Below are 27,332 nucleotides of genomic sequence, written 5' to 3'. Positions count from 1 at the left end.
GGGGGGGAGGGGGTCAAAATGTGCTGCGTTAGAGGAATGACCCATCTACTGCGTTCCTGTCCCTGATGTTCATACACAGGGCTGAATGCTGTAAGCTCACAATGATCAAACTACATCCATTATATTACAATCTACAGCCCAATCCTCAAGTGCTCTTAATTTTTGCTCACAAGTTGTCCAATAAACAGGCTTACCACATTACCCGAAATTTGCCAGAACTCACACTCACAAAAAAAAATTTATGCAAATTTTGTAAATTAATGCATGTCGTCAGAATTAGTGGCATAATGAGCATTTTCCACTTTGATGATTTAATTTCACAGTTTAAAATGTGTTAATGCATATATACACTATATAGCACCTAAGTGAAAAAGGAAAGACAAGAAAAATCACTCCCTAATCCTCTTAGTGTTTTAAGTAATTCTTATGCTTCTAACACAGTCAGATCACAACTAAGTCCAACACCTCAGCTCGATTATTAAAACAAATACTACACCATAAAGAAATAGGCCTACGTCACCTCCACAGATTTCATGGCCAGCATTGATTGGACATTGCGATTGTGCTTCAAACCAAATGCTCATTTAGAATGGCCTGTTTCTTCCTAGCAAAACAGAAAAAAAAGAAAATAAGAGCTTTAAAAATAAAACAAGAGGGTACGGACTCAAGCAACAGCAGGGGACGTGCTCCAGAAACACCAGCGCCATCGCGAGTGATGTTTATTCAACACCACATCCTCCTTCTCTCTCTCCTTCTTCACCCGCTGATAGTGATCTTCCTCTTTCAGATACCAGACCGGAGGCCAGCGGTGCTTCTCAAAATATTCCTGGTTTTCTGCTTATATTACAACACAAGCCCAGAATGATATCAAGGGTGAATGATATACAATAGAGCTCATAAAGCAAAAATGTGTCCTCTTAAAAGAACAGTTTGCATAAAATAAAAAATTCTGTCATTTTTATCTAAGGAAGAATAACTTCACAGCAGGGTTATTATAGTATAAAACCAAAATCATAAAAAAATCGATACATGAAATAAACATTAGCTTAAGTAAAATAAAAGTAAAAAACAAAGTCCTGAACTTTTTTTTATTTCTGCTACAGCAACATTTCTCATAAATTTTATTTGAAGTACTAAATAACCAAATAAACAAATTAATACATAAATCTTAATTATGAAAACTGTATTAAAATATAAAATACAAATATTAAATAAACATTTAAAAAACTAATAAAAATGACAAAATAAATTAACTAAAATTAAAGTGAAAGCAGAAAATCTAAAAATAAAATCCAATTCATAATGTTAAAAGAGCAAGATTAATAAATGCTTTATTAATGTATGTTTATGTATTTTTCATTGTTAGTTCATGTTATCTAATGTAGCTAACCAATGTTTACTAAAGTTTTTTTCTTTTTTAAATGTCTATTATATATTATATTTTAATCACTAATATATATATATATAATGTTTTTATTAACTTGTATTTATTTTTTTATTCATTAATTTATTTGTAAATTTTTTAAATAACAGCATTTGGATTTCATGGATTTCATTTTTGCGCAAACTATATCTTTAAAAGGACACTCTTAAAGACTCATATGTACTCGGCATAGCTACTTCTATGTAATGAAGCAAAGTTAAATGTTACTACAGGTGCTTTAAATCGTGCAGTTCCAATGTTGACGGTTTGCGTCTGTCTCATAACTGTTCAGGAAATGCATTTACCTGCTGATTTTGACTTGATCTCTTTGCGGTAATTGGCACATATCCTGTTGTAATGGGTGCAGATGTGGTGTAAACACCAGGCGGCGAGTTGATTAGCATTATGGAACTGTCATCAAAACAAGAGAATAAAAAACAAGACGTTAACGTTTGTATGTATTTAGTCTAAATATTGGAATATGATCACTGTAAACAAAGGCTCTCATCTTGATTCTGAAATGATATATTTTACTATGAATTCTCGCTACTGTCAGACCTTTGAAGGTTTTGAAGGTACAGTAGGCTCAAAGGAAGATGAAATAGCACCAACATATAGTGACTTATAACACTTCAAGAAAACCAAAACGGCAATAAGTTTATTGTAGGTAGCTTTGTATGAAAGCATCAGAAAATTGCATATTGTAATTGCAGTCATACAGATTGCCAGATATTTGCAGATAGTGGTGTTCCTGCAGTTTAAAATCTGCTGTATTATTCATCTGTTAAATCATGGCATCATGTTTACAGGAAACATCCTGTGTTTTGAATGCTGTTAAATTACAGTTTAAATCATTGAGCCTGGTTCCCTTTCACTCAGTCACTCTCGACGTCACGTCTCTGACGAATTGGGATCTCACTTCGAGAGACCAATCTACTTCGAGTTTAAACTAAATGAGCCAATGCACATTGGCATGCAATTATTGCATCTAGCTGCAGCTGATCACAACATGAGCATAAAAAGGCAGCAGGTGCAATGCATACCAGCTCTTCGCATCGGAGCCGAGCAACAACATCGTTCTGCTCCATCCAAGTCTCTTCAGTGAGCTACGAGTTCAATGCGCTCTTGGAAGCTTTCAGTGTTTTGGCGGCATGGCACTTCAGCTGTGGTTGTTCCTGTGTCGAGTGGGTTGCGCACTTCAGGTTGCACTACCCCCTGTTGTGCTGCAAGCGGCCATTTCCTCTGTGCGCCTCAGCACTAAAAGAGCATTTCCATGAAAGAGCAATTTCACTAAAAGAGCTTCACGAGTGCATCTTTGTAAAGATGATGGACCGTCTTTTTAAAGATGTCGTTTCACTCGTGCATTTCTGGATGCGGTCATTACCTGGCGCCGGATGATGGTCACGATCGCTGCCTCACGTGTCTGGGCATTAAACACGCTGAGATGGCATTCACGGATGAGCTGCAGGCCAGGCTCTGTTTCCTCCAGGGGGGCGGAACTCAGTTGCCTCTGCCATGATCTAGTGCTTGTCCTGGCAGCTGCCAGGCCAGGGCTTCATCCAGCAGTAGCACGGGTGGTTTGAGGATTACAGTGGTGGCAAACCCCTCAGGGAACCAACCCTCAGGGGCCCACCGCTCCTCTAGCGCTTCCAATCCAGTTGAGTGGCCAAAGGAACGTGCTGGGCCCGCTTCAAAGAGTGTACCAGCGGTATCCTTTGGTGCTCCTCCCGACGACCAGATGCTGATCGCTGCATTAGAGGGAGAGCTCTCTGAGGAAGATTCGGCTATGCTGCCGTCCTCCAGGATGGTGGCAATACCTGAATCGGATCCAGAGATGACAGCTATGCTTTCCTGGGCTGCCGATAAGGTAGGGCACGAGTGGAAACCTCCACCGCGTCCCGAGCCTTCGAGGTTGGATGACTGGTTTCTGGGGTTGCTCGTGCTCGTTCTCAGTGCCGCGCCCCTGTGCCTTTCTTCCCGGAAGTGCATGAGAAGCTCACCAGGTTGTGGATGGCACATTTCACTGCTGGAAACTGGCCTGATGGTCCTTCCTCCCTCACCACCCTCAATGGTGGTGCAGTGAGGGTGTATGCAGGGGTCCCCCTGGTGGAGTGGTAGGTTGCGATTCAGTTGTGTCCTAATACTGCCTCCACCCAGCAGGGCATACCGTGCTTCCCCTCCAGGGTCTGTAGGTACTCGTCTGGCCTGTCCGGCGATGCTTATACGGCCTGTGGAGAAGCTGCCTCTGCCTTACATGCGGTCGAGAGCTTGGCCCAGCATCTCTCAGCTGCACAGATGCAGACTGAGGCGTTTCATCACACCCTGCCCTGGCAGGCAGCTGCTGCCTTCACCCATCCGCAGCACCCCAGCCTGCTCGTCGCCGAGGTCTGCCCCCTGCATCCGCTCCCACACCGCATCCGCAGCAGCCTCCAGCAAGCGGCGCCATGGAGCTGGACATAGGCAGGCTGCCCCACCAGAAGCCCTGGGACAGGTGACCCAGAGAGGGATGAAGCTGCTCTTTGGGAGATGATGAAGGCACCTCTACCTCCCCCGGAGGAGGACCGGGTGGAGAATCTGGAAAGGAGAGTCACGGACGGCCAAACACTCACTCATCCTCCTCCTTCGGCCAGCCGGCAGCAGTGGGCAGTTGGAGAGCATCAACAAAGGCCCTACTCAAGCACCCTCTGCCAACCTGTGGAACCAGTTAAGCATTGCACTGCACACTCAGACCCCTCTCCGGTCCACTCTCAAGCCGCCTGAGTTGGGTCCCTGCGTTCCACCTCGATACCCCACTGCGGTATGGCGGTGGTTCCGTTGGTCCTGCTTGCATGGTTTCTGGGTGCCTGCTAGTGCTACCCAGCCCATCTCACTGGCTTCTGTGGACCATCAGCCTTGGCTATGCAATTCAGTTCGCCCAGCATTCCCCCAAGTTCAGCGGTATCTGCTTCACTACAGTAAAGGCAGCCGATGCTCCTGTCTTGCATGTTTGCATCCTCAACTATCTCAACAATTCACTTGTACTAGCACAGTCTCGGGATCAGTTGTGCGAGCACAGGGACCTGGTTCTCCGGCACCTCAGCCTGTTGGGTCTTCGGGTCAACTGGGAAAAGAGCAAACTCTCCTCGACGCAGAGGATCTCTTTTCTTGGTATGGAGTTGGATTCGGTCCAAACAGACAGCACACCTCACAGAGGAACGTCCACGGTCGGTGCTGACTCGCTTGAAATCTTTCAAGGGCAGGACGGCGGTCCCACTGAAACTATTTCAGAGGCTCCTGGGGCATATGGCAGCTGCACTTACACCGCTAGGGCTATTGTGTATGAGACCGCTTCACCACTGGCTTCATGGCCGAGTCCCGAGGAGGGTGTGGCAGCGCGGCACTCACCAGGTCCAAGTTACACCGGCCAGATCTTATGTTTCTCTGGGCAGGAGGGCTCCTGGAACAGGTCTCCAGGCATGCTGTGGTTTACAGTATCGGGGGTATGGATGGTCCCCCATCTGCACTGGCATATCAATTGCCTAGAGTTGTTAGCAGTGTGCCTTCCACCAACTCAAAGGGCGCTTATGAGGCAAGCACGTGCTGGTCCGAACGGACAACACAGAGACTGTTGTGGACATCAACCGACAAGGTGTTCTGCGCTCCCGTCGCATGTTGCAACTCGTCCGCCACCTCCTCTTTTGGAGTCGGAAAGTTCTGAGGTCACTTCATGCCATTCACATTCCGGGCCTGCTCAGCTGTATGGCAGACGAGCTATCTTGAGCTATGCTCTCGGGAGAGTGGCGACTCCATCCCCGGATGGTCCAGCTGATTTGGAGACATTTCGGAGAAGCTGAGGTAGACCTGTTTGCCTCTCCAGAAACCTCTCACTGCCAGTTGTTCTACTCGCTGACCGAGGGAACACTCGGCATGGACGCACTGGCACACAGCTGGCAGCGGGGCCTGTGCAAGTATGCGTTTCCCCCAGTGAGCCTTCTCGCACAGATGCTGTGCAAGGTCAGGGAGGATGAGGAGCAGGTCTTGCTTGTGGAGCTGTACTGGCCCACTCTACCTGGTTCCCCGAACTAGTGCTCCTCACGACAGCCCCTCCCTGGTGGATTCCTCTGAGGAAGGATCTACTGACTCAGAGACGGGGCACCCTGTGGCAACCACATCTAGACTCTGGAAAAGTGGACACCATCACTTTGGTGAGAGCACCATCTACGAGACACGCTTATGCCTTGAAGTGGAACCTGTTCGTTGAGTGGTGTTCTTCTTGTCAAGAAGACCCCTGGAGAAGCCCAATCAAGGTCATGCTTTAATTTTTGCAGCAAGGGCTGGGCTCCCTCCACCCTTAAAGTCTATGTCGCTGCAATCGCTGCTAACCATAACCCGGTGGAAGGGAAGTCGGTAGGTAAACATGATATGGTCATCAGGTTCCTTAGGGGGGCCAGAAGGTTAAATGTTCCCCAGCCCCCCTCCATATCCTCTTGGGACCGGTCTCTAGTGCTTAAAACACTACAGCAGGGCCCATTTGAGCCTTTGCACTCAGTCGAGCTAAAGTTTCTTTCATTGAAAACTCTGCTCCTGCTTGCATTGGCCTCCATCAAGAGGGTAGGGGATCTGCATGCATTTTTGGTTGACGATTCGTGCCTAGAGTTTGGGCCGGCTGACTCCCAGGTAATCCTGATGCCCCAGCCTGGCTATGTGCCCAAGGTTCCCACTACTCCCTTCAGGGATCAGGTGGTGAACCTGCAAGCGCTGCTCCTGGAGAAGGCAGACCCAGCCCTAGCTTTGCTCTGTCCCATCCGAGACTTGAGATGCTATGTAGACCGGACACAAAGCTTTAGGACCTCAGACCAGCTCTTTGTCTGTTACGGAGGTCAGCAGAGGGGGAAGGTCGTCTCTAAGCAGAGTATGGCCCACTGGATTGTGGATGCCATCACCCTGGTTTATCAGGCACAGAGTGTGCTTTTCCCATTCAGGTTGCGAGCTCACTCTACTAGAAGTATTTCATCCTCCTTGGTGCTGGCTCGTGGCACCTCACTGATAGATATTTGTAGAGATGTGGGCTGGGCGACCCCCAACATGTTTGCTAGATTCTATAGCCTTCGTGTGGAGCCGGTATCCTCCTGTGTTTTCACCTCTAATGGGTAGTGGCACTGAGAGGCCCCGGTTAGTGTTGGCTTGTTAAAAGGCCCCGGTTAGTGTTGGCTTGTTAAAAGTTGTTGTTACTCTAGACCCTGTCAAGCTCCTCCATCCCTTTGGCAGCCAGATGTGGGGGAACGTCCAGCGCCAGGCCTTCACTCTATGAATCCTCGAGAACCGGTAGAAGGCTGGGTTCCTTATTTGAGACCTAAGTGGATCCCATATGTGTTAAGTCCACGGTACAGCCTCAGAGCCTGTGTTTCCCCTGGCAGACATCTGCCATTCCCAAGAGGGTTACAATCACCTCCAATTTTCCATATGCACCTCAACGGATGTTCATATGTGTATTTGCTTCCGAAACATCCTTCGGGAAGGATGGGGCTTCCTCAGCATCCCTGTTCCAAGTGGAACGGATACAATTTCCCAGTGTTATCCAATCTCACTGAGTGGGTAGTGCTATAACAACGGTGAATGGTCTTCTTGTTGCGAACCCCAGCCTACATCAAAAAGGGGTGCAGGCAGCTTGCACAGGGCACTAGAAGGGGCAGCATCCATGGTGCTTTTGTAGAGGATCCCAATTTGTCAGTCACCGATGGGACATCGACAGTGACCGACTGAAAGGGAACGTCTCGGTTAAGGACTGCTGTACCACCACTGAGCGGCCGGGTCACCGGCTCAGCTCCTCAGCAAAAACCTGGTATGCATTGCACCTGCTGCCTTTTTATGCTCATGCTGTGATCAGCTGCATCTGGATGCAATAATTGCATGCCAATAAGCATTGCCTCATTTACTTTACACTCAAAATAGATTGGCCTCTAGAAGCGAGATCCCAATTCGTCGGTAACTGACATGACGTCTCCGTTCCCTCCTTCAGGGAACGAGGGTTACATACGTAATCAAGACGTTCTGTTTATGTTATGTAACTTGGTCTAAACAAATGCACAAAGATGAAGATCCACTCAAAAAGTCTTTAATAAATCCACAGAAAGGTAAATAACAGGAGACAGGCAGGAGACACACTTAGGTGCGACCTTGTGCCACAGGAACAAAAGGCAGGACAGAGGGGGACTTAGGAGGAGGACAAAGGAGTGGATGTGCGATGGTGACAGGGGATGGAAAAGGGCTGGCAGGAAGGTAGGCAGACAATACTGGTGGAGGTTCAGGCAGAGGACGGGCACCCGGGAGGTGGACAAGGAACAGAGTCCAGGGTGGAGATGGAGGGAGGAAGCCAGAATGGAGACAGGAGGAGCAAGGGAGGAGCCTGGAGCAGGAAGAGCCAGGTGGAGACCCAGAGATCAGCCAGGACAAGGCTCCAGGGCAGAGCTGATGGCTCAGGTGACCGAGGCGGAGATGGGGATATGGAAGACGTGGTGGAGCCAGAGCAACAGAGGCTGAAGGCGGAGCTGAAGGGAAGGAGGAGCCTGACAGATTCAGAGGCATGGAGGGATGAGGCGAAGCCAGAGGAGTGGAGTCCCAAGGCGGTGGATGGTCGACGACTGATCAAGGCAGAGCCGGACGAACGAAGGAGTCCAGTGGAGCCACTGGAATGATGGGCCATGGTGGGGATGAGGGAGCTAGGAGCCAAGGCAGAGCCGATGTGTCGAAGGACTGAGGAAGAGTCCAGGACTCGAAGGCTGGAGGCGGAAACGGGGATCCTCATGCCTAGGCAGAACTGGAGACTGGAAGTCCCGAGGTGGATCACAGCACCCAGATGGTGTTGACTGAGGGTGAGCTGAGGGACTGGAAGGAACCAGCGGAGACAGGGCTGAGGAACTGACTGGTAGAGGAGGCAGGAGAGGGAGGCTGGGTGGGAACTCCCTCCAAAACAGACAGTAGAGCTGGGTCGCACACATTGTCAGTCGCGTCGTCGGGCTTGGGCTCTGGGGCAATGTTCCGCTCTGTCACACCTGTTGGCGGAGGCTCTTTGATCAGGGCAGGCTCCTGATCAGCATCTGCAGTGGGCTCTGGCTTGTGCTCTGTGCAGCAGTGTAGTGAAGGCTGGCTGGTCTCTGGTTTGGGAGTGGGGCTGGAGATGTCTTCCTCAGCGGGGCAGACAGAGTAATACTGTCCATTCCTCTCCAGCACCCACTCCACAAAACCGGCGAAACTCCCTCGAAGGAATATCCACAGGCAGGCTAGCACGGAACCGCTTGCTGAGGCTTGTTAGATAGAAAACACACAGCGAGCGGCCCGAGAAAAAATTGGTGAGATTAGCCAGTTGTATGAAGTCCCTCGTGTGGTCCTCGAGGGAGCAATCCCCTTGCTCCAGGCAAAGGAGTGTAACAGCGGGGATAGCCATAGGGGAAAAAAATGATGAAAAAATAAAAGAAAGAGAATCGCTGCAAAAAAACTGTATCGGTCCAGTATTTTGTTACGTAACATGTTCTTAACACACGCATGAAGATGAAGATCCACTCAAAAAGTCTTTAATACATCCACAGAAAGGTAAATAACGGGAGAAAGGCAGGAGACACATGTAGGGGCAACATTCACAATAGACCCTTTTCACAAGACTTCCGTTTTGACATCAGCCACAAGTACGATTAGAGGATGATTGCAGCTGTCTACTCTCATCCTCATTCAAGGCAAAGCGTCTGGCATCTCAAAAGAACTTACCGAATACCGATCAGCGAGATTTACTGCTTGAAGTCAAAAGAGGAGTTGAAAACGGAGAAGTCGTACTTTCTGATTCCTGCGACTCTCGCGCAGTGTTTTCTATCTTTATTGTAGATGAAGTTGGTTCGATATATTTGTCAAATAAACAATCGTTTTAGATATGTGGTAACAGAAAGCCTTTTCATTTAATAATTTATGTACTGCCTAATACAGTGCCTGTATGTACAAGAATAAAGTTCAACAAAACCAGCTTGCACTGTTTTTTCTGCTTTATTTTGATAAACATGACACAATATAATTCATATATAAATAATAAAATTAATTTTACATAAAAAGCTTTTACTGTTAAATACAGAATTGTGAGCAATTGTGTAAATATAAAACGCACCTCAGCTGTTTTTTAAGATCGCTTGCATATAGCCTATAATGAACATAAAATACGATTGATCATATCAATCAATAATAATTCACAAAGAAAAAGAGGGTATACACGTAAAGTAAAATTACACGGAAATTAAAGTAATTGTAGAAGTCCATATAGCACTATTGACATAGTCCTTTCAATATAAAGCCATTTTATTCTTAAATTGGATAATACAAGGTTTCTTTTCAGATCACTTGCATTTATGGATGTGAAACTTGCCTTAATATGATAATATTTAATATAAAAAATATGACTTGTGTCCATGTCATTTTTCCTATAGTAAAAAAAAAAAAATCACAACTACACAGAATTTACACAGTGTACTCACTATTACAGTCATCACAACAACTGAAATAAATCAAATAAAATTATTCAGGGAATGACATAAACTGAAATAAGTGAAATGGTTTTAAGTAGATATTTCGAGTGGATACGTAATCGTTATCGTACAAATCTGAAAGCAAGTCTAACATTGATAAAGTTGATGCAAGCTAGCCTCCCAACCATCTAAAGAAGATGTAGAATATCGTTCGCTAAAGAACCCAACTGTAAGTACATTAATTTTATTTGTATTAATTCATAACGTCCGCCTTTGTATTTCAAGTTTTTCTTGCATTTTCCCAAGAAGTTTCCGGTGTAAAGTTATAACGGATGTAAAGATACACTCCTTTGCGGAACCGCGGAAGTTAGCTGACGTCATTGTGAAAAAGGTCTATACCAGACAGCGATTGGATAGAAACTGAAGGCTTATAAAGACAGGCAAACAAATGAGCTAACCAGATGATTAACAAGGACAGGTGAACAGAAGGAACTAATCAGGGCAACTGAGGAAAACTAGGTCATGGAGCACATGGGGAATGAAAACACAACACAGAAGTCCAAGGATGTGACAGTTTGTTTACAGTACTCTATTTGCAACTAATGTTGCCAGTCATTTCTGTAAGTGTATGTTTATGTATATATATATATATATATATATATATATATATATATATATATTTTCTAGGGCTAGGAAAAATAACACACACACCAAAACACTTTCTTGAGATTATTTATCTGTTTAATATGAAATGATAAACACTTTATAAATATTTATCACAATTATTGCAATATCTTCACTAATGTTTTTAGCATGAACATTTAACGATAATTACAGTATATGCCCCCCATCCCGCAAAACACAGCTTTCTCACGTACCAATCCCAAATAAATGGCTATAATAATTCATTTTATCCTCAGAATTGAAAACAAAAGGTTTAATAGAGGTATTGATATTGGACATAATGTCCTTGACAGTACTCAGCAAAAAGATGTCAATAAACAAATATTATTAAAATATATTTCATTTATACTGATTCTAATCTAAAGAGGTTAAAAACTCATTAAGATTAAAAATCTCTTTTACAAGCATAACCTGGCCAAGAGGGCAGCAACAAATAACATAAAAATAAAAAATTTACAACATCAAACACAATACAACACAATCATGAATCACATCAATAATTTATCAGAAGAATAAAGGACAGAATCTGTTAAAATTCAATGATGGGAGTATATGGGAGCATTAAATTATTTTGTAGATTATTCCAAGCAAAAGAAGCATTATAATTAGCTCTGCTAGGACCAGTGGAACATTAAGATATAAAAGGTCAATTGAACGAAGATTATAACATGCATTTGTATTGTATTGTAGTTGTTATTTAGAGTGTAGAGATATGTATGATTTAAAGTTTTAACATTAGGGTCGATTATTCGCCACTCACCACATCAAACCTATGTGATTAATTAGCACTAATATTTACATTACGATATTAGCACTAATATTTACATTCATACATTTAGCTGACACTTTTATCCACTATAAATTATCCATTTTAATAACAAAAAATCGATTTACCTGAGCAAGCTCTAGATAGGTGAGTATCTCTCCATCGATATCCTGTTCATCTTTATATGCTTTTAATAACTCGCTCACAGCGTATTGTTCTGAGGAGAGAAAACATCTGTTAAACAGAAGGCGCATTTAGATGAGCTGAAAAAAAACAATTGGTGTAGAAACAATTTTCACTCAGAAATTGCAAGTAAATTTCACAAATAATTAAACATGAATTTTTTAAGTAGAAAAGACTGAAATAGTATGTTCTTGTAAAACATGCTCCAATAATCTCCTTTTATTTACTTCAAACCTAAAAAAAATTGCTTATTTTGTGTGCAAGTGTATTTTAAGCAAAGCTGTTTACATAGTATGATATTTCATGATGCTTTAGTACCCTTGCAGACTGTAAATAAACTGACTCACAAGAAAAGAAAATTCTGTTTTCCTCAGGGACGGTGCAGGCTACGCAAAACCTGAGGAAAATAGCTACATCTGGAGTCACAGATAAATTTCAGCCTGTCACCACCACGTCATTAGATGACGTCCGCCGGACAGATTGTAGTGTGTGCCACACAAAGCTCTGCAGAGACGTTCTCTTTTATTTGGCACCTTGACATCTTTCGTTGCTAAGCAACACAGAATGAAAGGGCTAAAAGCTTAGATACGAGGTGGCTGAACAGCTCTGCCCTGCGCTTGAGGAATGCTTGTGTTGTTTTGTGTGTCATTCGGAGCGGGTGGCAGGGCGTTGGCAGAGAGCTCACCTGTCAGGGCGATGAGCCGTGGAAGGCACAGTCTGTTGGCCAGGGCGATTAGCTCCATTGGGTCCAGGTCTGCCATGGGCGACAGTTGATTGGTGTAGAGATACTCTAGCACTGCCTGCATACATACCCTGCTGGTATTGGGGAATGAGACCTGGCAACACACATGTACGTACGTCATTATTCTTCAAACAATCAATTTCTTCTCAGAATTCCATCTGGTTCCGCTAAGCCAGCATGAAATAGTTTACAATCCATTTACTTCTGAAATGTGACAATGATTCTGAGGGAAATAGGAAACCGGTGGGATAAAATGTAGAACAAGACTTGATTTGATTTTGTGGGCATCTGTAAATGACAGGTTGTTGGAGAGGTTGAAAAATAAGAGGACTTGTTAAGATCTATCAAAGAGGAAAATCGGTTAAGAAGTAAAGAAGGTTATAAGTTGCACAATAAACCTGTTGTAACCTGCAAGTGTTACCCCAAAGATTTGTTTTTACTCAGTCTAAACCAATGTCAGGTTGATTTAGTCAGACCATTGTACACAAAATTTTGACATAAATTTGACATAAATTTTATGAATAAAACCAGCTACTTTTGACAAAGTTACAGATTAAACATTTTTTTTTCCCTTGGTAAATATAATACAAACATTAACAGTGAAAACTTTGGTCAAAAGATTTTTTTTTTTTGAAGCATCTTCAAGGCTGTATTTATTTCATTAAAATACAGTACAACACAAAGTGACAATAAAGACATTTCTAATGCAGTAAAAAAAATTTTTTTTCAAATAAATGCTTTTGACTGAACTTTTTATTCATAAAAGAATCCTGAAAAAATATCATGGTTTCCACATAAATATTAAGCAGCAAAGGCCGTTTTCAACATTTATAACAATAAGAACCATTATAAATTATTGAGCACTAAATCAGCATATTAAAATGATTTCTGAATAATCATGTGACCTTGAAGACTGGAGTAATGATGCTGAAAATTCCTCTTTGCATCACAATAATAAATCAATTTTTAAAACAATTTTAAATTATAATGATATTTAACAATGTAACTGTTTTTCTTGATTTTTAAACAAAAAAAAAATTGGTGACTTCTTTCAAAATAATAAAAAAATAAAATAAAAAAAAAATCATAATTATTCTGAACTTTTAGGTTTTACCAATGGTGTATATAATAATGTTGTTGTTACTTTTTCTTTTATATTATAATGATTTATTGAGTTATTTTTAGGAAGTTCTTTTATTTCTGAAACTTTTTAAATAAAAATTGCACATACAGAATTATTATTATTATATATATTTTTTAATAACATGCACAGATGAATGAATACTTAAAATAAGTAAAGTGTATTAGAATTTAAATAGGTCCCATTTTGATTTCATGTTGATTTTCATAGGATTTATACATGATTAAGAAGAAGTGTAAAACTCAAATTATTAATCATTATAGATTTTAAGTCAACAATTAAAAAATATTGTCTATTTAACAGACTCTATCAAACTGATGGCCGGCTCACCAGCAGTCCAGCATTACTAAGCACATTTGGGCAGAACACACAAATAGATGCTGCTACGTAACTCATTACATAATACTCTTCAAGGGCAAGCACATTATATTGCTGTGCTTTGCTGGGGTAGTCTAACCACTCCAAAAGAGAGTGCAAGAATAAGAGACATGCTCTCACGGATTTCAGCAACTGTGGACTTTCCAGAGAAACACATGTTAATGATAAATCCCCTGTGAAGTTTGTACTGGCTACTGTATACAGGCCACCAGGGCACTGTACAGACTTTATTAAAGAATGTGCTGATTTTATATCCGAGTTAGTGCTGCCTGCAGATAAAGTTTTAATTTTTGGTGATTTTAATATCCATGTTAATAAAGAAAAAGATCCATTGGGATCAGCATTCATAGACATTCTGAACTCTATTGGGGTTAGACAACATGTCTCAGGACCTACTCATTGTCGAAATCATACTCTAGATCTAATACTATCACATGGAATTGATGTTGATGGTGTTGAAATTATGCAGCCAAGCGATGATATCTCAGATCATTATTTAGTCTTGTGCAAACTTCATATAGCTAAAACTGTGAATTCTACTCCTTGTTACAAGTATGGTAGAACCATTACTTCTACCACAAAAGACTGCTTTGCAAATAATCTTCCTGATTTATCCCAATTCCTTAGCATATCCAAAACCTTAGAACAACTTGATGATGTAACAGAAACTATGCACATCTCTTTTCTAGCACTTTAGATACAGTTGTTCCTTTACGCTTAAGGAAGATTAAGGAAAAAGTCTGACACTGTGGTATAATGAGCACACTTGCACCCTAAAGAGAGCAGCCCGAAAATGGAGCGCAGCTCCAAGAAAACTAGAGGTATTTCATATTGCTTGGTGGGAAAGTAACCTATCCTACAGAAAAGCATTAAAAACTGCTAGATCTGATTATTTTTCGTCTCTTTTAGAAGAAAACAAACAACCCCAGGTATTTATTCAATACAGTAGCTAAATTATTGAAAAATAGAGCATCAACAGGTGTAGACATTTCCCAACAGCACAGCAGTAATGACTTTATGAACTACTTTACTTCCAAGATATATACTATTAGAGATAAAGTTGTAACCATGCAGCCGTCAGCTACAGTCTCGCATCAGATAGTGTGCTATAGATCGCCTGAAGAACAATTCCACTCATTCTCTACTATAGGAAAGGAAGAATTGTATAAACTTGTTAAATCATCCTAACCAACAACATGTATGTTAGACCCTATTCCATCTAAGCTCCTAAAAGAGGTGCTTCCAGAAATCATAGATCTTCTTCTGACTATTATTAATTTGTCATTTTCATTAGGATATGTCCCCAAAACCTCCAAACTGGCTGTTATTAAGCCTCTCATCAAAAAACCACAACTTGACTTTTGAGAGAACTAGTTGATTACAGACCAATCTTGAATTTCCCTTTTCAGTGCAAGATACTAGAAAAGGTAGCATCTTCACAAATATATTCCTTCTTAGAGAAAAATGCTATCTGTGAGGATTTCCAGTCAGGATTTAGACTGTATCATAGTACTGAGACTGCCCTAATTAGAGTTACAAATGACCTGCTCTTATCATCTGATCGTGGTTGTATCTCTCTATTAGTGCTATTGGATCTTAGCGCTGCGTTCGACACCATTGACCACAACATTCTTTTGAATAGACTAGAAAACTTTGTTGGCATTAATGGAAGTGCATTAGCATGGTTCAAATCATACTTATATGACTGCCATCAATTTGTAGCAGTGATTGAAGAGGTATCATATCGATCACAAGTGCAGTATGGAGTACCTCAAGGCTCAGTACTGGGGCCATTACTCTTCATGCTTTACATGTTACCCTTGGGAGATATCATCAGGAAACATGGTGTTAGCGTTCACTGTTATGCTGATGACACTCAGCTCTATATTTCTTCGTGTCCCGGCGAAACATACCAATTTGAAAAACTAGCGCAACGCATAGTTGATATAATAAACTGGATGATGAGTAATTTCTTACTGCTAAATTCTGAAAAAACAGAGGTGTTGATGCATGTAATAACCTAGAACACTGCCTAAGACTTGATGGCTGCTCTGTCAATTCTAGCATTTGTAAAACTGCATTTTTCCATCTCAAAAATATATCTAAATTACAACCTATGCTCTCAATGTCAAATGCAGAAATGTTAATCCATGCGTTCACGACCTCAAGGTTAGATTATTGTAATGCTTTATTGGGTGGTTGTTCTGCACTCTTAATAAACAAACTCCAGCTGGTCCAAAATGCAGCAGCTAATTGTTACTAGAACAATTCCCATGACATCCGATGTACTTGCTACATCGTAAAAAGAATGGCATCCACGCTAACATTAGTCTGTTTATCTCTTATTCCGAGGTCACTGTAGCCACCAGATCCAGTCTGTATCCAGATCAGATGGTTACTGCAGTCACCCGGATCCAGTACGTATCCAGCCCAGATGGTGGATCAGCACCTAGAGAGGACCTCTACAGCCCCGAAAGTCAGTGGAGACTGGGACAATTAGATAAGCCCCAGATACCCTGTAAAGACCTTGTCTCCTAGACGGCCACCGGGACAAGACCACAGGAACTAGCTGAGTCCTCTCCACAATCTGACTTTGCTGCAGCCTGGAATTGAACTGCTGGTTTCGTCTGGCCAGAGGAGAACTGGCCCCCTGACTGAGCCTGGTTTCTCCCAAGGTTTTTTCTCCATTCTGTCACCGATGGAGTTTTGGATCCTTGCCGCTGTCGCATCTGGCTTGCTTAGTTGGGGACACTTCATTTCCAGCGATATTGTTGATTTGATTGCATAGATACTATTTAAACTGAACTGAGCTGGATGATGACATCACTGAATCCAATGATGAACTGCCTTTAACTAAAAAATGAGTGTTTACTATTGTCATTTTGCATTATTGACACACTATTTTCCTAATTAATGCTGTACAGTTGCTTTGATACAATATGTATTGTTAAAAGCGCTATATAAATAAAGGTGACTTGATTTGATTTAACTGTGGACGGATTTCAGCACTGTGGACTTACGTCTGAAAGTAGGATGTTGTCTAAAATATAACTGTCCCAATTGTTGCTCTGGCATGAATTGTCAGAGCAGTAAGGCAAAAAACAAAAACAAAAAACTCTGCGTCCCTTATGCAAAGATTAGCCATAGAGGAAAACAAATCACTGTCTCTGAATGACGTCTGCTTTTCCTCCTTAGGGAGGAAACTCGGTCTGCTTTATTCCACCTGTTAAGGAGGAAATTAATGAACAGTGCAACAGATGAAAGTGTCTATTTGGATAGTGGAAACAGAATTACGTGTGCATGTGGCACCCGTGAAATGAACAAAAAGCATAATGTTTTCTTCAAATAGCAGGAAGTACCTGTATCGATTGTCCAACTCAGCTCATTAATTATGTAAATGGCTATAAATGGAAAAATATATGAAGCTAACTGTACTATAAGGTTATTATCATTAATAAAAATTATTACAAAAACAAAAACTAGAAAAAAATATATTTTTTAAATATTGTAAAAAAAAATTATACTGAAAAAAACCCCAACAATATAAATGTGCACTAAAATATAGATAAAAACTTCATAAATCTCAAAATAGGGAAAATGACTTTTGGAAACTAAATCTAATACTTAAACATAATAAGAATGAAAACAGTCTCCCAAATTTCCAAATAATAATAAATAAAAAAAATCCTGAATGAATGATAAGTACAGCTAAACTGAAATTGAAAATCAATGCAAAACAAAATACAAATGAATAACATTTTCACAAATGTAATATCTCTGCTATATTGTGAATAAAATGTCTTGTAAGACAAACATCATGCACTTCAAAAAGGTCATGAGAGCTGACAGATCATTCATCACTGCAGAAATAGATTTTCAAAACATCACTTAGAGACACAAGAACTAGACTATTTTAGTTATTCAAGAATTTGATGCAATTTGTTGGCAAGCCAGTGTCTGTAAAATGTGTCAGTGCGCATCTATTTGAGTATGTAAGCGCATGTAGATGTCTGTGCGGTGTGACCTTGTACCATCTGCTTGAGAACTGGCAGACTCGTTAATGCTTAAGACCAAATAAAGTTGTTCTGTAGACTTGTCAGTGCCCTAACTGGAGCTCATTAAACATTGTTTTTACACTTACCTCGTCATTTGCACTCTCCATGAACGAGCCCCCAAATAAGGCAGCCATCCAGTCACAGCTAGAGATCAGCAGTGGTTTGTGGGCATTAATGGTGCCATCATCCAACCTGAACACAACGTCTACAAAGAGAGTCCAACCAAAACAGCATGAGAAACTGCATTTTACAAAGATATCAGATGTTGCAGCAAATAATTTTAAATAATTTTAAAGAGACTGTGTTTCTTTCTCAATCGAAGATAAAATAAACACATTTGGGTTCCTCAGTACCTGTGAAGTTATTCTTGGTGAGACACTCTTTGATTCTGTTGGCCTTTCTCACATGGAATGCTTTTGTGATCTCTTGATTCATGAAGCTCTCATTGTTCATGATGTTCTCCACCATCATCCTAAGATCAAACACTTCTAGGATCTCTGCAATCTGGGCGATCTTCATCAGGTCCTTCTCCTTCTCATCCAGCTCACCAGTGTAGAGGAAGCGTAGGACAGCACTGAACGGTCCATGGTGGATGGAATGATCCATCTTGACGATAGTCATAAGTGCTGGTGCACCCGTGACCGGGTTGATCACGTTCTCCTTGTGGATGCTATGGAAGGCCTTGCTCCAAGAGGCCAGGGACAGCTTGGTGCACCAGTGCATTCCACTGAAACTAATCATCTTGAGGGTTCCGTCACTCTTGGATGCCCTGAGCGAGCAAGGCGAAAGATTGGGGAGAATGGTGATGTCCTCTTCCGTGTCCAGGCTTAGTGTGCGCATCAGTTGATCTCGCCCGTGACGCTCAGTTACCGCCAAGCACTGGGACTCATCAGAGAAGTCCATCTGAAAGAGGTCGAAGAATTTGGAGGATGAGGTAGACAGGTAGATTCTGTGGGCAAACAATTGGATGTGTTCCTGAATGACAAACATAACATCAGCGCACAGGGGGCTCTCAAGAAGCTGCCTCGGGCCATCCCGGTTTTTGGTTGGGCACTCTGGGATCTTAATAAGTGGTGGAGGGGCTTTGGGTGGCAAAAATGGTGCCTGCAGCAGTGGCCTTTGGACCTTCCTCAGGTGGGACTTCCAGAATTGTAGGTGGCGTCTGGAGATGAGGGCAGCTCGGATGGCATTATCAAAGATATCCTTGATGCCAAACTGGTCGAAAACACTTGTCTCATAGTATGGGATGCCGAGCTCTTTGGCGACCTCCCTTCCACTCTCTGGAGGCAAAATATCTCCTGGTTTAATGGGTCTGTGAGAGACAAATAAATACAAGGAAATCTTACTATAATACTATAACAGAACACCTGCTAAGAGCATATCCAACTTCCTGAGAAGAAGTTGCATAGGAATTTTAAAGAAATATCTAACTTAGAACATATTGGGTTTAGAGGGACTGGGCCTTTAGTAACCAGTACCTTGATAATGGTCGCCTAGCTCGATTGACTGCCTCCAGGTCAGCATAGCGCAAGTCCAGCTGACAACCGACCAAGATGACAGGTGTGCGTGGACAGAAGTGCTTGATCTCGAGGTACCACATGGTTTTAACATGGTGTAGAGAGTTGGGATTGGCGATGGAAAAGCAGAGAACCACGACGTCAGACCTTCGAGAGTGAAAGTTGAGAAGTAAATCGAGTAACTGTCCAGTGAAAACCCATCTGCTTAACAACACAGGGCAAGACACCATGTAACACGCATGCTAATGGTATTTTAAGACAAGATTGTTAAATGTGACAGGCGCCAAGTGGTATTCGTAGCAACACGATAGTCCCTCTGTGTTTGATGGACATGCAAAACCTCCAACAACCACGACACCATCACAACAACCAACCAACAACAACAAAAAAAAAGATTGCCTTTGATTTACACACGTCTGATGCCAGAGAACACAAACTTCTTCGGCAATGCTTTTTTTGTTGTTGTTGTTGTTTTTTGGCTGCCTCTGCGAGGACTAGAACAAACATGATCAACAAAACAGACGAAACAAAAGCACAAAGAGGATGACATGCAGACAATCTGGCGCATTGCTGGCATACGTTCTTGTAGCAAGATTAGTACAAAGTCTATCCTGAGGGGGGGGTGCACCTGTCACCACACAAGTAAGTGAATAATATACAATCACCCGTTTCGTGCATTTCTTGCTGACCGGGCAAGCAAAGGTCTCAGCTACTACACCACACAGTTGGCAATGCAGAGAATTATGGAGATGCTAGCAGGATGAGGACTTACAGTATTTCTCTTATGTTTCACAGGCTTGCATAAAGATCATAGGAGCCCTAAAAACAAAAAGAGGCACAGAACAATGCTACATAATAATTTGCCTTTGTAGTCAACAACAGTTCAGGGAAATCTGTCTGAAGAAGAATTATGCCAGCATCTGCCAGCATCTATAATGACAATATAAGTCCAATGGGAGAGTAAACCAGAGCCTGTTATCAAGCAGCTTTTAAAGTTAAAGATATCTGAATGCTTTGATAATGCTAAAGCCTATCCTGTCCTCTGTAATGGTTTGCTGAAAACTAAACTAATCTTGGGTCAAAATGGGGCTCTTGGCAGATCACCCTAGCACTCTAGAGAAAAGCCTGTTTGATGTTAAGCCAGAATCAATGCACGTTTGGTAAAACATGTAGCATTTATTTGGGCTACAGAATCTCTTTACAGAATTACAGAATCAGTGTGGTTGAAATTGCCCTCTCAGTAACTCGACAATACCTACCCTCAACCTGAATAAATGAGAGCAAATCAGCATATATGCAGCAATTATCTTTATTAACCTTACATCAATCCAGGGAGTACAACACTTAACACATCATTAATTACCAATTAAATAAAACACACTGTCAGAAGGAGTCATTTGCAAAATTGCTTACATCCATGCAAAAAATCTTGGTCTCCTTTAGGTAAACTCACATAGACTGATTGCGGTAAAGGTTGTATTTTCCCACCGTCAACAATGTCAGCTAATCACCCAGATTTATGACTTCTCTTTTGTGGAGCGCTTTCTACTAATTCATCACTAAATGAACCAGTCACTCTCAGCAAGGGTGGGGATTTATGTGAGTATGTTTAAGTGATAGAGGTGCTGCTATTGGGTATTGGGTCTATTGCATGGCTATTAGTGGGCAGGACTGCAGACTGCTTCAAGTACAAAAATATACATTCTACAGTCCCAAACAAGTCAAGATGAGGAATACCTTGTTAATCAGGGGTGTTTGTTGGGACACTTCAAGTGGAACAATGTCAGGGTGAGAAAATGATGACAAAACTTTAATTTCGGGGTAAACTATCCCTTTAAATGTTAAAATGTGAGATTTATCATTTGTCATGAATAAATCATATATTTTGGTCTGCATCCATAAAGTTCCACATATAAATAGATAATAATTAAATCAGAAGAAGCAGCATTTATTTATAAATTATTCAATACACTGGATTATCCAAAAATTCTATTAAATGGTTTTCACTGACTGTCCAGCAAAAATAGAAATTATTAATAACAATAAATATAGAAATTATAATTCTGATATATATATATATACTGTATATATATATATATATATATATTATATATAATATATATATATATATATATATATATATATATATATATATATATAATGTTATAATGTTATTGATACAACAATATTAAATACTCCAACCTGCCCACCCCTTAACCTATGCTCATAAAGCAGAACACACACTTCTTATCTCTTCTATTTGGTAAGAACTGGTTCACAGACATGCAGTATCTTGGAATCTCATTCCTGTAAAATTATAGGTTACTCCTAAGGACAACAGAGTATGCCAGTCACACATCGAAGCCCTGAGTAAGATGCCCAGCGAACATCTAGGGGTCATGATTTGAGTTCGAGCCAAGCTTGATGACTCCAGTCCTCAGCACCCTGGTTTTATTTTTAGAATGCAATAAAGCAGGGAGGACGAAAAACATGATTCTATTGAACATGACTGGCCCAAAATCAAGGAGCAAGGCATGCTCTCTAGACAACAAGTCAAGTGTATCTGATTGAAATAGTCTAGTGTATCTGGATTGGGATTGGTCAAGTGCTAAATCACAAAATATTCTTTCTCTTATAGGGTCTTTAGGTTTCCCTTCAGACTGTCAGAGGGAAGAATTAGGTGATACTTATGCTGTTGAACACCATCTGTTAAACAACTCCAAAAGGACATAAGAACTGAACACTGCTGGAATACCATTTCTTCTAACAGGGATTATTGGAGCGTGTCTCATTCCCCTCCCTAGCTGGTGTGAACACAAACATGAATTTGGGTGCTAACAATCCATTAACCACTGGAACACTGATGACTAAATGACCTTTGACATAACAAGGTCACTCAATAAAATGTAACCGGTAGCAAAAACACTGCTGTATATAACAAGCCATGAGCAATATTCTTCTGGTATTATCAGAAGTATTATATCAGCTCATTCTCTTTTTTATGGTGCATTCTGGGAATTTTTAGGAAGCAAACGTTTCAGTGCACTTTCATGACTAATTCACTGGACAGTGCACTACTAGTGAAGTATGGAGTGGATTGAGACAGCCTAGGTTTTTAACGTTATCAATCAAGATTTTTCTACCATCTATTCTAAAAAATTATAAACAATTTCTTAAAATAAATAAGTTAGTTGCGTTTGACATATTATGCATGACTGATAACACCAAGCTAACTCTATCTGTAAAACTGGCCAGTAATTGTTTTATTAAAAGATAAACAAAATGACCCTGAATGAAGTAGCAACAATATGAACATGAATGCGGCATGCTATGCATTCTAAAATTCTGGTAAATAAATACATCTGTGAACATAACATAATTGATGTTGATTATGTTACCGCCTCTACAAACTCATAGCACAATGAGAATGTTTTGTTTATCCTGCACTGAAAATGGCAGAAAAGAAAGCATAAAAGCAGTGAGCGTGTGATGAACGCAAAGAAAGACCTCAATAAACAAGTGCTTGACACAAAATGGCCATGAGTTAACATAACAGTGCTCAGCTGTCATGTTCGGCACGCATTCAGTTGCAAATAGCTCTGATGTCAGAGCAAATGATGAAAGCATCTGATGGCAGGATGCTTCCTGTCTTTCTGTTCAGTAAAGTGGTGGCACTTGTGAATCGAAAAAGCAATTAAGATTTTCTCTGGTAATTTGTTGCGATATTATCCAGAGAGCACTGTGAAATTTTCTCATGCATACCCTCATATTTATGTTATTTTCAAATTCATAGTTTAATCTGAGTCACACTGCCATAATAGTTAAATGAATATAATGCACTCTAATTCAATGAATTTCATTTGAAAATGAATTAAAGGCATAGTTCAGTCATTTTGACACATTTTCTTTCAAACTTTTATGACTATATACAGTATATATCTATTTTTTGAGGAACGCAATAGAAGATGCTTAGAATAATGTTCATGCTCCTCTTTTCTATATAATGAAAGTGAATGGTGACACAAAAAACAATACAATGTGATTTAAGTCTTCTGAAGTAATACAATAACTTTGAAAATGCACATATTTAAATTAGTTGTGATTGGTCATGTGATACACAAGAAGGGTCCCTGTACTTTGTATTCAATATTTTGTGTGTGTGAGTGTGTGTGTTTATTGAAAGCAGAAGAAATTGAAAATGCTATGTTTTTCGTTTCTCAATTTTTCAGAAAAAAAAAACAGAATTCAGCTTTAAAATGGATAAACAGCTTGAATATTCCATATATTATTATTGAATATTTGGTGACAGTTATCCTCTTGCACAGAACTGAAGAAGAACTGATGATGGCACTGATGAAGTTTATCTTCGGTTGACCAATCAGCAAAAAGGGCCATTTTATGCCCACCCAGATGTCGATATTGAATCGAATTTAAATATTTATGTAATTTATTCATTTTCTGTCCTTGAATGTAAAAAAATAAATAAAAGAAAAATAAAGTTTCATCAATCATCATTGTTTTATTTTATTTTAAACAAAAAGGTTATTTTCTCATTGTTCTGCTTTCAGTATTAAATAAAAAACAAATAAATGCAATGTACATGGACAATACAAGGACATAAACGGACCAAGAAGCATTACGTTTAAAAACTATATATTTGAATATTGATTTTCTGAGTGACTTAATTGTATTGTATGGCTTTATAAAATTCAAGCTGCATTTCATCCTTTTTAGCTTAGTCACCTTTGATCACCATTTACTTCCATTATATGGAGCAGAGCAGCATGAACATTCTGCTACACTTTTCTTTTCGAGTTCCCTGGGGAAAAAAAAGTCCTGTGGGTTTGGAATGGCAAGAGGGTGAATTAATGGTAAAATTTTCATTTTGAGGGGGACTATGCTTTTAAGCTTGCCCCACTATTACACAGAAAGTGCAAATCAAGCAGAATTTATTTGTACCTCCCGTAGGCGAAGCGTCTGTCTTTGTGATGATCTCCAAAGGTGTCCCATAGCCGGAGGGACACACTTACTTCATCCACAACATCTCTGGAACGTTCTAAGACCTGTGAGGAGTCATAGCATTAATTCGGCTTTTAAAGTAGCACCCCTGTCCCAGAGCAAATAAGACCACAGGCTTATTTGATCTTTTTCTTTAATCTGTTTCCCTTCCGCCGGCTGAAACCTAAATGAATCCTGACGGAAACAAATCTGGATATCATGTGCTCATTATCTCCAGCCATGGGCCTGACGTAATGCCATGATAACGGCAAGATAAATTTAATTGAGAAAAGATGTACCTCTTGACAGACTCTGTACTGGTCGATGGCCCAGACGGTGGGTACATGGGTGGCCAACAGTTGGTACTGGGTCAGGGTAGTGTTGCAGGCCCGGGCACAAATAAGGCGAGTCTTCCCCACGGCATTGTCTCCAACAACAACACACTTGATGGTCTCTACATTGGGTCTTTCGTAGTCCATATTCAACTTGAGTACCCTATGACAAGAGGAATTATTGTACAAGAATTCATAACGCCACACATACATACTGAGCAAAGGAGGGATTTCATTTCAGATCTGTTAAATCAGAAGCTGCACAGAGCGTTGACCTTGCCGTGGGTCAATGAAACCTCCATATAATACAGGACTTCTTATTTTCACATTCCTAAAATAGTTGCCCGGTATTATAGCCACATCTTGTTCCTGCTGAGCTGGACAAAACCCAACCCATATGACTTTCTTGTCAGATGCAGTTACTATGACTGTAAATAAAGATGTTTGTCATTTTAATTTTTTAAGAAAATATGATTTTTAGAAAAGTAAGTGTGTTTGAAAATAGTGTGTTTATTGACAGGTCTGGCTGTTAACTTGGTGCATCTAATATGATCATAAAATAATGACATTAACAGTAAAGGTCAACCATTTGATTACCTGGAATTATTTAATATAAAACCTTTTTTTTTTTTTTACTTAACTTCAAGGGAGCATTTTATTACATAATACAATATTAAATTAGTGATATAAGTGAAACAACTGAAGAGACACCAATAAAGGGCATTATGCAAAATGCAGCAGTTTTCATCTCTACTTTTCACCTTCACACCTTACTTCTTCCACTGGATCTTTTTTTTAAAGGTGAGGTGACATTGTCATTGTCTGAAAAATCAACTGAGACTTTATTTTCTAAACCTCAAAAATCTCAATGTGATGTTAATCAGCATATGTCAGCTATATGTAAACTTATGAATTAAACACTGGAGTAAGGCATCCGTTCGTGTACCTCTATTCATAGCATCTCTAGGCACTCCATGACCAACACACATTATTTTCCACTCATCTTTTATGTTGAAATCTCTTTATATACAGATTGAGGACAGATTATTTGGTAGAGTCTAGGATTCTGTAATCAAATATTGAATTTTTAGCTGGAATAAGTTCAAATACTGTGCAAAACCTGCACAAAATAAAAAACAAAAATATAAAATCAACTCACTATTGAAAACTTAATTGCTGTCTTATGCTTTATTAAAAGTCAAAATGGTGCCAGGTTGAGTGCACTTTTTTCCAGTTACAGTTGAAAAGATGGACAAGGTAAATGGATAGTAAGAAACAAAGATATGTCACAACATACTGATTTTTTATTTAGAGCACATAAATCTGAAGTGTCTGTTGCATCGAAGTTTGAACTTGCAGCACAGTCATACTAAAAAAGTACCCAAGAATCAGAGATATGACAGTGCATAAATTCTAATGTAAATATACACAACATTTATGCACACAGTAAAAAATGGATGCATGCAGGTGCCCTTGCCACGCATTCTTTAAATCACATCTAACCCTTAGAAATTATTTCCTAAGGTTGATTTTGTATTATTAATGAGAATAAAATCAGTTAATGATATATACAGTACAACCACAAGAAGTAGGCTACGTATGCTCATATTATGCAAAATGCAAACAATAGGGTATATGAACTTGTTAAGCAATAGTTTTTACCACAGCTGTAATGCATTGAGAATGACATTACTCCATAAAGTGTGATTTTGGGAAATAATTTCATAATAAACAAAAAATATATATATTATATTAAAAAAACGATACATCGTTGCATCTTTTTAAGAAGTTGATCAGCTGTCCTACAAGGGTGCATGATGATGAATTCCATGAGGACGCCACCCTGCAAACAAAAGCCATCACAGAGTGGACGCAAGCATACGTACCGTGTCTTTGTGATGCGTGTGTTTATTGTTGTCAGAAGTCAGTTCAGTATACAGTGACTGCAGCTCGCTGATGTTATGAAAGAACAAACGCTCGTCGCTAGCTGGGCGAATGCTGCAAAACCATCTCCTAACCGCCACTACGTCCCCGTCTGTGAGCAAAGGGGGAAAAAAAGTTAATTCCTATATATATTTGCAAGTGTTCAGATTGATAAGTATGCGGGGACAGTGCGTCCTTCCCGATCGCGAGGCTCTTTGAGAAAATCATCATCTGTCGCGAGTCAGATGCGGCTTCCATTGTGACGTCATAGCGCCGGTGCTATTAATAGCTCGCGCGTACGATTTCATTCAGGAAAACAAGGTGCCTCATATGTGCTGTGAGCCAAAGAAGAGCATCAGCCAGCGTCTGGGAAGCTTATTTGCAGTGAAACCCAAAGCGAAACGCGTTCATGTAAAACACGAAACGTCTTAAAGGTGTCTTGAAATGTAATTACTCCTTTGACTTGACATTTGACTGTGTAAGTGTTTGTCAATGTCAAGGCTGGAAGCCATTTAGGATCTTGATTAATCTAATTCTGTTTAACGAGACATTATGCTGTAAATCTCCTCAGGTTATGAAATATATGAATTTATTTGACAAGCGCAGGCAGATGCGCGCACTTCATTTCCTTACACCCTGATTAGATGCTAAATGACTGCCTTCTCTGTGATCTACATCACATTTTAATCCAAATAAGTAGATTACCA

At 40.5% G+C, this 27,332-nt stretch overlaps 1 protein-coding gene across 3 annotated transcripts; it reads right to left on the bottom strand.

Annotated features, from left to right (window-relative positions):
* LOC109060888 (rho-related BTB domain-containing protein 1-like) lies at positions 1–26,900 on the bottom strand. 3 transcript variants are annotated; one of them, XM_042767248.1, is made up of 10 exons: positions 26,589–26,900; positions 24,670–24,865; positions 24,332–24,435; positions 19,334–19,519; positions 18,209–19,167; positions 17,942–18,060; positions 12,225–12,375; positions 11,485–11,573; positions 1,729–1,834; positions 1–837 (listed from the first exon to the last, which is right to left on the bottom strand). In XM_042767248.1, exons 2-10 carry the CDS (start codon positions 24,847–24,849, stop codon positions 665–667), a joined length of 2,067 nt encoding a protein of 688 aa, XP_042623182.1. In that variant the 5' UTR covers positions 24,850–24,865; positions 26,589–26,900; the 3' UTR covers positions 1–664. The 3 variants fall into 3 exon arrangements, with proteins under 3 accessions (XP_042623182.1, XP_018933585.2, XP_042623183.1); XM_019078040.2 differs by having other exon boundaries at positions 1–834; XM_042767249.1 differs by lacking the exon at positions 26,589–26,900 and adding an exon at positions 20,145–20,191 and having other exon boundaries at positions 24,670–24,703.
* Positions 26,901–27,332: the final 432 nt, after the last annotated feature.

This window comes from Cyprinus carpio, chromosome A12 (assembly GCF_018340385.1).
Source record: "Cyprinus carpio isolate SPL01 chromosome A12, ASM1834038v1, whole genome shotgun sequence".
NCBI lineage: Eukaryota > Metazoa > Chordata > Actinopteri > Cypriniformes > Cyprinidae > Cyprinus > Cyprinus carpio.
Note: the sequence above shows the minus strand (reverse complement) of the source record. Positions and strands in the feature narration are given on the sequence as shown.

What these genes read in the sequence shown, in the direction of transcription:
- LOC109060888 (XM_042767248.1), bottom strand. Translation starts at nt 24,849, where the DNA reads ATGGACTACGAAAGACCCAATGTAGAGACCATCAAGTGTGTTGTTGTT. An exon ending in GCTAGGCGACCATTATCAAG is followed by an intron (nt 19,168 to 19,333) that starts GTACTGGTTACT and finishes TGTCTCTCACAG; the next exon opens with ACCCATTAAACCAGGAGATA. An exon ending in CACCAAGAATAACTTCACAG is followed by an intron (nt 18,061 to 18,208) that starts GTACTGAGGAAC and finishes CTCTCTTTGTAG; the next exon opens with ACGTTGTGTTCAGGTTGGAT.